Consider the following 14,064-nt stretch of genomic DNA (forward strand, 5'->3'; position numbering starts at 1 on the left):
CTTGTCACTTGCCGTACCCAAGTCTTAGCTTTGACTATATCTTGGGGACTTGAAGGGGGCACCCATGGTAATTTCAGCCCCCCTCCCCTTTCCTTCCTTCCTCTGGGTATAGCATATACACTATAAATATAAAAGTATGTGGACGCCCCTTCAAATTAGTGGATTCTGATATTTCAGTCACACCTGTTGTTGACCGGTGTATAAAATCGAGCACACAGCCATGCAATCTCCATGAACAAAAAATGCCAGTAGAATGGCCTTTCTGAAGAGCTCCGTGACTTTCACCGCTGTTATTGTGAAGGACAACAATGGCTCAGCCACGAATTGGTAGGCCACACAAGCTCACAGAACGGGAACGCTGAAGCACGTAACGTGTAAAAATCGTCTGTCCTCGGTTGCAACACTCACTACCGAGTTCCAAACTGCCTCTGGAAACAACGTCAGCACAAGAACTGTTCGTCCTGAGCTTCATGAAATGGGTTTCCATGGCTGAGTAGCCACACACAAGCCTAACATCACAATGTGCAATGCCACGTGTCGGCTGGAGTGGTGTAAAGCTCGTCGCCATTGGACTCTGGAGTAGTGGGATAGCATTCTCTGGAGTGATGAATCACGCTTCACCATCTGGTAGTCCGACGGACAAATCTGGGTTTGGCTACCTGCCCCAATGAATAGTGATAACTGTAAAGTTAAGTGGAGGAGTAATAATGGTCTGGAGCTGTTTTTCATGGTTCGGTTTGGGCCCCTTTGTTCCAGTGAAGGGAAATATTAATGCTACAGCATACAATTACATACTAGACGATTTTGTGCTTCCAACTTTGTGGCAACAGTTTCCGTTTCCTGTTTCAGCATAACAATGCCCCCATGCACAAAGCGATGTCCATACAGAAATGGTTTGTCGAGATCTGTGTGGAAGACGACAGGTAGCCTAGTGGTTAGAGCGTTGGGCCAGTAACCGACAGGTTGCTAGATCGAATCCCTGAGCTGACAAGGTACAAATCTGTTGTTCTACTCCTGAACAACAACATCATCATTGTAAATAACAATTTGTTCTTAACTGACTTGACTTGTTAAATAAATAAAAACCTTGACTAGCCTGCACAGAGCTCTGACCTCAACTCCATCAAGCACCTTTGGGATGAATTGGAAGGTTGACTGTGAGCCAAACTCACTAATGCTCTTATGGCTTAATGGAAGAACATTTTCAACATCTAGTGGAAAGCTTTCCCAGAAGAGTGGAGGCTGTTGTAGCAGCAAAGAGGGGACCAACTCCATATGCCCATGATTTTAGAATGAGATGTTCGACAAGCAGGTGTCCACATACTTTGTCATGTAGTGTAACTCAATATACTGCAGACTGTCCTGACAGCCACAGTTAATGGTCCCTCCCTGTGCCAGATGGATCGCTTGTGAATTCCAGAAGGCAGCTTGACTCGGAACTGGTTGGGATAGAATTATAACTGAACAACAGGATCGGCCTTGTCCCACTGGAGGCTTCATTTAGAAGTGTCAACAGATGAAACAAGCCAGTCCTGTTACAAGAATTACCCCTAATAAACACAGTGGGGGTGTCATCTTAACCTTGTGCCCTTCGCTGACATAGTTCAAGCCATCATAGTAGTTTGCCTGTGATTGCTTTGCATCACTTGGTTTGACAAAGAAATGCTGCCTTTGTTCACATCAAATTATGATTTCAAGTGAGGTCAGGTGAGGTGAGTGCATTCAAATATATGCATGCTGCTAGAGTCCAGTCACTCTCATTGTTGTTGGTCATACTAATGTACGTAAATAATGGCTGTGGCTAGGTATGCAGACTCAGTGTGGATCACAATCTATACTGGTACATAGACTTTCCATAGACAATATCCAGCCTGGTCAGTATCCCATGTCAAAGTATCTTGATATAGTTCACAGTAAATAGTGAATGGCTTTTTATTTAGCTAATTTAACAATTCAGAGCAAACTCTGGCACTGTAGAGCATGCAGGCTTATAATAACAGCCCTATGACTCAGCTAATTATGGCCCAGACTAAATCCCATGCTACATTTTATTTTAACATGGTCTGTTAATGATGCACTGGAATAAAAGCTTGAAGGTCGACACCTCTGGACCTTGAGTTGGAGAACCCTGAACTAGGGCCTACTGATCCTGGGAAAGGGAAATGCATCAACCAGATTTTCTGCATCATATTCAGATTACTACAGAGTATTGTTGTTCGGCTGTGTTTGTCACTGACTGCTAATATCAAACTCTTGGTAAAGCCTTACTTTTGAGAACATTTCCGGACTACTTCCGTCCAATGAGAGTAGTCCACATACTGAACATGCAAGGGGCAGTGTTGAGGCACTTTTGAACAAAACAGATGAGCACTACAGTGTGTTACCACTGAAGCTGAGAGGGTAGACCAACGCAAACCGAGGGTAGCGCAAGGATTGGACTGGGTGAATGCAGCTCTCAACAGTGGCGATTGCGGCATTATTTTCCACCATTTTTGGGGAGATAAGAGGACACCCAAAGTAACGTGAACATTCGTCGAAGGGTCATGTTTCGTTCCAATTAGCTCGTTCATAAGGCTAACAATTTACTATTCGTGTCATCAAGCAGTTATCTGAATGCATATTTCATAGTTGGCAAGCTGTATTTTTTTCTTCTGAAAGTGTTGACTTTTAAAGAGACTGAGGCGGCTGAGTAACGTTAAACGAAATAAGGAGCCGATAGTCCACCATGGATAACGCTCACACAAAGAGTGTTGAAGAAGTTTATAGCGATTTTTCTGTCAACGAAAGCACAGGACTTGGTTTGGACCAGGTGAAACGTCAGAAGGAGAAATGGGGCTCGAACGGTACGTGATCCTCTAGCTACACTTTTACTACTGGTACCGGTATTTAAGCTAACTATATTTCACTAGATCAGGGTTTCCCAAACTCGGTGCTTGGCACTCCCCCGGTACACGTTTTGGTTTTTGTCCAAGCACTACACAGTTTGATTCAAATAATTAAAGTTTGGGTAACCCTTGTCTAGATAACGTACGGTCATTTGTTATGGTGCTTTCAAGACAACTGGGGGGAAAATGAGGTCAAATTATGACGTCGGTGATCTTCAGGTCTGAAAGTTGGAGCTCTAGAAAGAGGCCCGAGTTCCCGACTTGGAATTCTGTTGGATAACCGTTCAACACGAATTTTCCCAGATGGAGCTCGTTCTTTTCCCGAGTTCCCACTGGTCTGAGATTTCCCAGTTCAGTTATTTTGAACGCGTGATTAGCTAAACGTCAGCACACACTCAGCTTGGTAATTGGTTGACGTCATTGTAGACTACCTTGTGGGTTTCAATCCTACACTTACACATTTTACTGAACGAAGTAGTTACACGGGGTAATTGTTCATTTTCAAGGGTGTTTAAACCAGGCAGCAAGACCGCTGCGCTGACCTGTGCATTTGGTCAGGATAGCCGCCCGCACAGGCCCATGTAGCTAGCTATAACGATGCTCGCAGACTGGCTGGCTAACTATCGTTAGCTAAAACGAAAGCTGGTTTATAGGATCCTGTGGTCTGTCGTTTTTCTAGATGGTTATTTAGTATTATTCTGCCGGCACCACAAATTATGACGTCATGTGTGTATTGTAATGAGGAAACCTTCAGAATAAAAGTCCGTATTGCAATGTGGGTAATTCATTCAAAAATAATTAGCATTTTAGTCAATGGCAACTTTTTTATTTTGCTGCTTTTTTTTTACACCAATAATGAAGAAGTAATATGTTGACACTTTGGGCTATAGAGAACTTTTCTACCTGTCTCAACTAAAGTGTATTGGAAAATGCTCGGTAGGATCTTAACTAACCAAATATATGTAATTTTTGAGGGGAATGTGCCATACATATCCAGAAGCACTTCGTTCTCCACCCCATCCATAGCTGAGACCTCTCTACAAGCCAATATGTACCCCATGTAAAGTCTATTACAGTGCATTATGATGGAGGTGGAGAACAAAGTGCTGCTGGATATGTATGACACAGTCCCCCTCCAAAACTACACACATTTGGTTAGTAAAGACCCTACTGAGTATTTTTCATCCCAGTGTATTTGAAACAGGTAGTAATGTTTTTTTTTTTCTCTCCACATCCCAATAAGTATCCCATATAGAGTGTTTTGCATTGCAGTAAATGGAGTTGGTGGAGTAATTATACCTGTTGCCCAGCATGAGACCAATTAAAGTTTTTCAGGCTCTATTGAGTAATTCCAATAACATGTGTTTTATTAAGTGCATTTCTTAAAATGTAGCCAACACAATGGCTTTCAATGTAGTACAATTTTATTTGTTACACGCGCCGAATACAACGGGTGTAGACTTTACCGTGAAATGCTTACTTACGAGCCCTTTCCCAACAATACCGAGTTTTTGTAAAAGGAATTTTAACACAAAATAACGAAGCTATATACAAGGGGTACGAGGTAATTGAGATGATATGTACATGTATGTAGGGGTAAAAGTGACTAAGCACTGAGGATGGATAATAAACAGCAGCGAATGTGAAAGTGTGTGTGGGGGTAGAAGCTGTCCAGAAGGCTTGGCACTCTGTTATAGCTTGCTGTGTGGTAGTCAGGAGAACAGTCTATGACTTGGGTGACTGGGGTCTTTGACAATTTCTAGAGCCTTCCTCTGACACCGCCTGGTATAGAGGTCCTGGATGGCATGGAGCTCGGCCCCAGTGATGTACTGGGCCGTACGTATTATCCTCTATAATGTCTTGCGGTCAGATGCCAAACAGTTGCCATACCAAGCGGTGATGCAGCCAGTCAAGATGCTCTCAGTAATGCAGCTGTAGAACTTTTTGATGTGTGGACCCATGACAAATCTTTTCAGTCCCCTGAGGTGAGAGCGGCGTTGTCGTGCCCTCTTCACGACTGTGTTGGTGTGTTTGGGCAATAATAGGTCCTTAGGGACGTGAACACAGAGGAACTTTCGACCCACTCCACCACAGCCCTGTCGATGTGAATGGGGGCGTGCTCGGCCCTCGGTTTTCTGTAGTCCACATACCTTTAATTTGTGTAAACTTTAGAAATAAAAGTTATTTATTTTTACGGTTCCTGAACAATTGTGCTATTTTGTATTTTTTTGTTGTTGCTGATCTTAACTAAAAAAAAATTAACATGAGCAAAAAGAGCTTTTGGACATCAGAACAGTGATCACTAATCTCGATTTGGATGAGGATTTGTACTTCAATGAGTCGGCGGCGAAGGACATACTGCTCATCCCAGACCAGGCCCAAATCACAGACACTCGTAAAAGGACAAAGCAGCGTTCTAGAGGTTGACATGCGGGATACCTGACGAGACTACGTCGGCGAGTGGATAAACCGCTTCTACCCTCCGTTGTATTGGCGAACGTGCAGTCACTGGAGAATAAACTGGGCAAGCTCCATAAAGACTATCCTATCAATGTGAGCTGAAGAACTGTAATATCATGTGTTCTCAGGACATGGAAAATATAAATTTAGTAGTTTTTTTCCACAGACGACGCAATCTCTACTGCACTCCGCACTGCCCTTTCCCACCTGGACTTCCTGACCCCAGGTGGTGAGGGTAGGCGGCAACAACATCCGCCACGCTGACCCTCAACGCAGGGGCCGCTTAGGGATGCGTGCTTAGTCCCTTACTGTACTCCCTGGCCGGGCACAACCGATGGCATGACGATGGTAGGCCTGATCACCGACGATAATGAGACCGCATATAGGGAGGAGGTCAGAGATATACACAAGATTATAAGTTTTAAGTTCCTCGGCATACACATCACAGACAAACTGAATTGGTCCACTCACACAGACAGCATTGTGAAGAAGGCGCAGCAGCGCCTCTTCAACCTCAGGAGGCTGAAGAAATTCGGCTTGTCACCAAAAGCACTCACAAACTTCTACAGATGCACAATCGAGAGCATCCTGGCGGGCTGTATCACCGCCTGGTACGGCAACTGCTCCGCCCTCAACCGTAAGGCTCTCCAGAGGGTAGTGAGGTCTGCACAACGCATCACCGGGGGCAAACTACCTGCCCTCCAGGACACCTACACCACCCGATGTTACAGGAAGGCCATAAAGATCATCAAGGACATCAACCACCCGAGCCACTGCCTGTTCACCCCGCTATCATCCAGAAGGCGAGGTCAGTACAGGTGCATCAAAGCTGGGACCAAGAGACTGAAAAACAGCTTCTATCTCAAGGCCATCAGACTGTTAAACAGCCACCACTAACATTGAGTGGCTGCTGCCAACACACTGACACTGACTCAACTCCAGCCATTTTAATAATGGGAAATGATGTAAATATATCACTAGCCACTTTAAACAATGCTACCTTATATCATGTTACTTACCCTACATTATTCATCTCATATGCATACGTATATACTGTACTCTATATCAGACTGTATCCTTATGTAATACATGTATCACTAGCCACTTTAACTATGCCACTTTGTTTACATACTCATCTCATATGTATATACTGTACTCGATACCATCTACTGTATCTTGCCTATGCTGCTCTGTACCATCACTCATTCATATATCCTTATGTACATATTCTTTATCCCCTTACACTGTGTATAAGACAGTAGTTTTGGAATTGTTAGTTAGATTACTTGTTGGTTATTACTGCATTGTCGGAACTAGAAGCACAAGCATTTCGCTACACTCGCATTAACATCTGCTAACCATGTGTATGTGACAAATAAACATTTGATATATTGGATGTCTGACAACTTTCAAGGTGACCTCTGAGAAGATGGGTTAAAAAGAATCCCTACACCACCATGAATTCAAACTATGAGTGGGCAATGTTCTTACCCTCTATGCTTTTGCTACCGTTAATGACTCACGCAGTGAATGCAATTAAATGAAGTCCCTGTTTTTCAAATTCCTGGTGGCAATCTAAACTAGGACATAGGGGGTTAGTGGGAGTCATTGGGGTCGGTGGTAGTCAAAGCCGAGGTGGAGATCAACAAATTGCAATGCCATGTCATGATTGATTGTCAAAATGTAAGAACGTTACTAAACCATTTTCCCTAATGGTGTGTTCTCTTTTCCCTGATGCACTTTGGATTGGACCATCTCAGAGCTACCTGCTGAAGAAGGTAACACTTGTTAAAAATAGTTGGTTGTAAAAATTAAACCTAATTCTGATATTTTCTCCAATTATTTGCAAAAGAGCTGATCTGATTGGTCAAAAGACCAATTTAGTGAAAAGATATCCAGAATGAGCTGCCTGTGTAAACGCAGCCTATGTGATGCATCATTTTTTTCTTGATTTCATGTCATTTAACACCTTTCATTCTACAGGGAAGTCTCTATGGGAGCTTGTTGTTGAACAGTTTGAAGATTTACTTGTAAGAATTCTTCTGCTGGCAGCTTGTATATCTTTTGTAAGTATATCACCTGGACAATTCATTTTTCTTCTTCCTGAGATGGGGTTGAGGGCACACTAAATTTGATACTGCTGCTGCTTGCCATGGGTCAGTTTCCCCCCTTTTAAGAGGCTAGCCCTTGATATCAATCAACCAACATTTTACATTAGACAAGTATAGATTGATGTCTGTATTAGAAGCATGTCACTCTGGGGAATTTAGTCACAGTATTCTTGCTGTCACCGTAAAGGTTTAAATTAATATACTTTTGAATGCATTTGATTGCTTTGATTTATTATGTAGCTGTGTCAATCCTCTGATAAGCAAACACCTAAATCATCTGATCGTATGCTTGCTGTCTGGAGTTGCTGAAAAAAGCTAATGAGTGGGCTGTCTAATGGAAAGGGAAAGTTTGTTTGGCCTCTTGGCATGAGGTGTGGACAGCAAGTGCAAATGTCTTCTGTTTTTATGCCTCTGCAGAGGTTACATTCATAGATCATGTGGCTAAACAGCTGAGAAGGCTAGCTATACATCTGAGGAATGGTGACAACAGCAGTTGCTTGAATCGAGTTGCTATCACCATGTGTCTAACAAGACATTTGAGTCGTCTTTAGCGTAATCACTTCTATCAGGGTTCTCACTGGTAGTTTGCCTTTCGCCTCGTGGTTTGACATTTAACGTTACATCGTTATTGGTAGTAAGTTGCCTATACACAAGCTAAATGGTTTGGTGGAAATGTAACTGACAGCATGCAGTGATCTAGCCTAAATTCCATAGTCCTACAGCATTATCAGTGTACTGCTACATCTGTTTACTATTCATGTTCTTAGGTAGTGGACAGATGGATGTTTTTGCATTGGAAAATATCATGTCAGATACCATGCACATTGATTTGAGGAGATGTGGTCCTTTTGAGGCCAATATGGAGGGTTCAAGAGATGGAATCTATCATCCCTGGTGTGTGTGTGTGTGTGTGTGTGTTATAGAGGAGCTGGTATGTAGTGTGCCCAGCCGTGCGATATGAAGGTGTCAGTGGCTGCTGTCCGGGGGACAGGGCACCACTGAAGACCAAATTTGGGCTCTTACCTTCAGTGGGAGGGCACACGCCAGATGAATGCACCACGCCCCTCACTCCCATACTTTTGGTCGGTGGTCAGATCTGATTGTGGGAGTAATAGGCTAATAGACAGTGAAATAAACAGGTGCAGCAGGTTGTTCATGATGGTGTCTGTGTTATGCAGCTTTGTCTCGTTGAGGTGAATTCGTGTGCTCTTATTCTCAGCAGTTAAGAGGGACATTATTCAAATGAGTCCCACTCCCAGAAGAGTGTTTTTATCTCCTGTTTGTGAGAGAGGAGGAGTTCTGAGTTGGAGAAGAGCTTTACTAAATGCACAATGTGTGGGTTGTGATTGATTACAGAAGCAGTGGTCCTCCTGGTAACTGGTTTAATGTTTGTGGGGGGTTGGTTTGAGGTGGTAAGATGGTTGTCTGTTGGTTTCAACTGCTCATATTTGATATGCATACTGTGTATGATACTGAGGGCCATTGATTAATTTAGCCAAATGTACTGTTATGTGAGGTGCTGACACTGATACAGCATTACAAATCCAGTCCATCTTTTATAAACTTTGTATCCTTACTATATTTTCTGTGTTTGATTGACAGTTTTGTAGTGCAAATGCAATGTATGTGCAAAATTTACCATAAACCTCAATTAAATCTGGCAGCATGATTTAATTAAATTCTGGTTCAATAATCACCTCCTTATATTGCACATTGTTGAAGAAAAGTTTCAAATTAAATCATGTTGCCAGATTAAAATGAGGTTAATGGTTAATTTTGCACTTATTAGCCCAAAGCTTTTGCATTTAAAAAAAATAAATGTGACTGCCACTGCTAAGTTAATTAGTCATTTCAGATTGTGTACTTCTACCATGTTTGGGTCCATTGGCAGGCATGGATGAAGTTTGTCTGTTTTTTTAACAGCTATGCTTTCTCCAGGACATTTAGCACAACCTTATTTCACAACATACTTCAATCATAGCTTTCTTAACATGATTATTTCAATTCATAGTTGTAAGTATCCGGGGGGGAATAATGTTGGTACGTGCTCCTGTACTATGTGCAATAATGGATCATCTCGTTGTCTTGTTTACCGTTAGGTCTTGGCCTTATTCGAGGATGGAGAAGAAACAATCACAGCCTTTGTGGAGCCTTTTGTAATCTTACTCATTCTTATAGCCAATGCCATAGTGGGTGTGTGGCAGGTGAGCAACTTACATTACATCATTTTGACCTCTTTTACAGTATCTTGAATGTCTGTGTGGAGCTGCAATGACAAGTATTTAAAAACTCTTGTTTTGCTTGTATGCTGCTAGCTAGTGACTATAGGCAAAACAGGCCACCATTCATAAGTTACAGGTAGGAGTATCCACAAATCTCATACATTATGCTTGCTGGTCACATGCCCGCTTAACTCTTATTAATGTCAATAGAAAGTAAATGGGCAGAGGAAGGAAGTGGGTCATTGACAACATTTGCGACAGTTTAGATGAGACCAAAGTGACAACCCCCCTCGCCCAGCCTTGACATGTCTGTTGCTTTGTTGATGTTTATACACAATGGTCTCTTAGCCATTCTCTAATCCATATTTGCAGTTTTTGCAAAGAGAACTCAGCCTGTAGCAACACAAAAAGGCCAAATGCTCCCTTAGGATTTATTCATTCAGTCTAAACTCATGCATATTTCTGGCCTGCGTGATTTCGTCCAGGAGAACTAGGCTACATTTCCTCAGCTGTCTGTCAACATAGATGGCATGTTTGTGAGCAAATGACCTTGAACATTTGAATCCAATCCATAAAGCATTTATGCACAGCCAAAGAATGAGCATAAAATATTGTCAATCACTCTGTTTCAAACAACAAGTTCATAGTTGTCTTTCTTACTCAGTTTTGATGCCCAATTTCTAGTGTCAGTTAGAATGTCTGTCACACTGGTTGACTTTGCCTACCCTGTCAGGCAGCTCCTAGGAGGAATTTCCAAACCACTGTGTGCCATGGAGTAGACTCTAACATCTGTCCCTGTAGCCCTAAATTACCATGCTCAATAGGCTCTTTATTAACTTTTATCAATCAATAAAATGTCATTCATAAATCCCTTTTCACATAAACTGTTTTCACTAAGTGCTCTACAGATTCCCAGCCTAAAACTCCAAAGAGCAAGCAATGCAGAAGCACTTATATGTTGAAGCTGGCCAGGAAATGTGGACTTTAGAACCAAGCATTCTATTCCTTTAAAGAAGTCCCACATCTGTAGTTTGTGGGATGGTGAAAAGTCAAATAGGCTTATTTGATTTGAATTGGCTTCTAAAATGATTTCAGATCATATATTTCGGTATGTAATATGTAACCAAACAGTCAACGTTTCTAATCTACACAGGAACGCAACGCTGAGGATGCCATTGAAGCCCTTAAAGAGTACGAGCCTGAGATGGGCAAGGTCTACCGCCAGGACAGGAAGACCGTTCAGAGGATCAAGGCCAAAGAAATCGTGCCTGGAGACATCGTGGAGGTTGCTGGTAAGTTGGCCCTGTCTTTCTCAGTGCTGTAGGATGCATTAAACCCACATCATTTTTGGCGATTCAGTAATTTGGCTTATGAATAACCATTATTTAAGATTGAAGCAAAAACAGTTCTTAGTCTTCGTTAGGAAAAAAAGGACACTCCTTCTCATCTATTTTCACTTAAACCAGCATAGTTTGACTCCTCACTCGGGTACATTTTATTTTTAACTGGACTCGTGAATCCAGGCATGGTTAGGCTTTCATTTTAACAGAGAAATCTAATTTAAATTGCCCTCTCCCCCAGTCCCACTGCAGAGGTGACACCCTACATGAGAGGTGTATTTTGGGATGTTTCTATTAACCCATTGTCCCAAAGGACTAGGCACTAGTGGTGCTAAGGATCTCTCGAAACACATGCGCATGTTTCCTAGGGTGCTAAACTCACGAAGGTACACGGCACACCACCTTGACGAGGCTCCCATTGTGTTCAACCATAGCGCCATGCTAGCACATTCCCATTGGAGCCGGTAAACTGAACCTCGGCGTGGCTCATCTCTCACGTTTCCTCAATGCAGCTCATGAAAGAGCCTGGTATGACTTACCCAAAGTCGGTGACTTTAGCAGCGAGAGAGGCGTTTCTGATTGATTTTCAGAGGAATTGTGTCCTGAAAAGCATGTGGCTGCAGTACAGCAGGGGATGGACATAGATGTAGTCAACTGATGTGCAGTAAAATAGTGGAGTCCTTGAAGCGCTAATGTTATCATGATACTTGGTTTAACCCTAAGCCACTGAGGTGATACTGGGTTTTTCTGTGCATAGTGGTGGGTTTTATTTTTAGCCTGTCTAGATTCTGGAATCCTGGTGTATTTATAGCAGGCAGTGACGGTAGTTCCTTTCTGGGGGAAAGTGTTGCCGTGTATGACGTGGGACTCCAAGCAGGACTCCAAACTCACCTTGAGAAGGGCACCGGCAGCACAGTGCATTTGCTGCTTGCTCGTTTCTATGAAACCTATTGTTTTAGAGTGACGGAACATTTGGTTTGGGGGTTCATGTTTAACAATACCTTCATGATGGTATGTTTATCAAAGTGGATCCTGGATGTATTAGTGTTCTGTATATTTGCCTTTATTTGTTGCACAGAAATCCTTGGCTGGTCCTTGCTGTGTAAAAATATGATTGAGTATAGGCGTCATTAGTTGTGTAGAGTGAAGGTCGCTTTTGGTTTTGCTGTATGTTTACTCAGGAAAATGGCTAACGGCTCGGAAACCAGACTCTTCAAGGGAACAGTTGGCAAAGCAGATATTGTCAGAGTGATGCATTGTGGAGGCTGTCAGGTGGAGATTGAGAATGTCACCTAAACTTAGAGAGCACATTGGGGAAATCCTGCAGAGCCTTTTCAGATTGGTTTCTGTGAGGCTCCTTTCTGAATGTTTGCCCAAATCCCCAGTGTGAACCCCTGCCATGCAGGAAGGCTGGTCATGACGCAGATGCCAGGTTACTGCTGAGGCAGAGGACGCAGGCTGCGCTGACTGGCTGAGCTGTGGGCAGAATACTAAACGGGCCAATCTCTGGCCCTGCCTGTCAGGGTACCACTGTGTGCCCTGACACAGCCAGCCTCCCGCTCCACTTGTCAATGTGTTTATTACACATAGCTAGTAGTCATCAACATAATGTGTCTATAGCCAGAGGTGTTGCAGTTCCACAGGACTGAGGAGAGTCTGGTCTGGTCCCTGGCTGGTGCATGTTCAGTACAGTAAGGGCCCAGATACTGATGGGGCAAGTCTGTGTGGGGGGGGGGGGGGTCTCAGCTGCTTCTATTGTTTGGACAGCAAGATGACCTTGTAGGGAAGTCTGTGTCAATGGTGGATCGCGATCTCACCCCCGCCCACCTCCAAGCCCAACACACAGAGACCCTACCCATCACCACTCTCCATGGCCTGGGATTCCAGACACTCAGCATGGCATTTTGTGTGGCCTGCTGTGGGCTCTTTTGGCAAGTGTCTGGTCCAACCAGGTATTTGCTGTCCCCAGCTTGTCTGCAGGTGGCACAATGGCTGTCTGGGACTTAGATGAATAAGGTGGAGGGATCTGTATGTTACTGCATCAGAATCCCCTTTTCAAGTTCAATCTGCTGTTCATTTAGCCCTGGGCCCGGTTTCCCGATAGCGATGTAACTTCGGGAGTGTTTTAACAATGCACCTTTCCTACAAGGGCTGAAGATGTAACATGCATTTCCATAAACACCCCGTAGAGAGAGTGTTTAATAAGTGAGTCATTGGAGCATGTAGCTACTGATAGGATCGAAAGATCAGATCAGCTTTCTCCATTCAAATCTTACCTTAGCATTAGAATTGTGCCACAACACTGACGACGAATCAGCTCCTAGAGATATTATCACCTATGGCTTCAAATATTGAGGTGGCTTATTCTAATGCTTAGCCTATAATAATGCACTAAATCAAGATTTGACACAATTTTGCACGCATGTTACGCATCATGAAATGTATTGAGGCAATTTTTATACAGTAGCCTACAATTAGCAAAATAGAGCTCAATTGATTGAACATGAAATGTATGTCAATATTATTTAAATATATAGTGTCTGCAAAGTAATATATTTTCTCACAATACCCCATAATGACAGTGAAAACGTGTTTTTCAAAATAAAAATGCAAATGTATTAAAAAATTACATTTGCATACAGTGGGGCAAAAAGGTATTTAGTCAGCCACCAATTGTGCATGTTCTCCCACTTAAAAAGATGAGGCCTGTAATTTTCATCTTAGGTACACTTCAACTATGACAGACAAAATCAGAAAAAAAAAATCCATAAAATCACATTGTAGGATTTTTAATGAATTTATTTGCAAATTATGGTGGAAAATAAGTATTTGGTCAATAACAAAAGTTTATCTCAATACTTTGTTATATACCCTTTGTTGGCAATGACAGAGGTCAAAAGTTTTCTGTAAGTCTTCACAAGGTTTTCACACACTGTTGCTAGTATTTTGGCCCATTCCTCCATGCAGATCTCATCTAGAGCAGTGATGTTTTGGGGCTGTTGCTGGGCAACACGGACTTTCAACTCCCTCCCAAGATTTTCTATGG

General features: G+C 42.7%; 1 protein-coding gene across 2 annotated transcripts in view; it reads left to right on the forward strand.

Moving 5' to 3' along the window:
• Positions 1 to 2,079: 2,079 nt before the first annotated feature.
• LOC110525525 (sarcoplasmic/endoplasmic reticulum calcium ATPase 2a) overlaps positions 2,080 to 14,064 on the forward strand; it is a 31,531-nt gene continuing 19,546 nt past the window's right edge. For both annotated transcript variants that reach the window (XM_036979656.2, XM_036979654.2), the window contains exons 1-5: positions 2,080 to 2,843; positions 7,106 to 7,123; positions 7,329 to 7,411; positions 9,556 to 9,660; positions 10,832 to 10,970. In XM_036979656.2, coding sequence (XP_036835551.2) covers positions 2,726 to 2,843; positions 7,106 to 7,123; positions 7,329 to 7,411; positions 9,556 to 9,660; positions 10,832 to 10,970 — 463 coding nt within the window. In that variant the 5' untranslated portion in view covers positions 2,080 to 2,725. The remainder of the gene's footprint in view (positions 2,844 to 7,105; positions 7,124 to 7,328; positions 7,412 to 9,555; positions 9,661 to 10,831; positions 10,971 to 14,064) is intronic.

Source organism: Oncorhynchus mykiss, chromosome 6 (genome assembly GCF_057628025.1).
Source record: "Oncorhynchus mykiss isolate SJ-2025 chromosome 6, ASM5762802v1, whole genome shotgun sequence".
NCBI classification, from domain to species: Eukaryota; Metazoa; Chordata; class Actinopteri; order Salmoniformes; family Salmonidae; genus Oncorhynchus; species Oncorhynchus mykiss.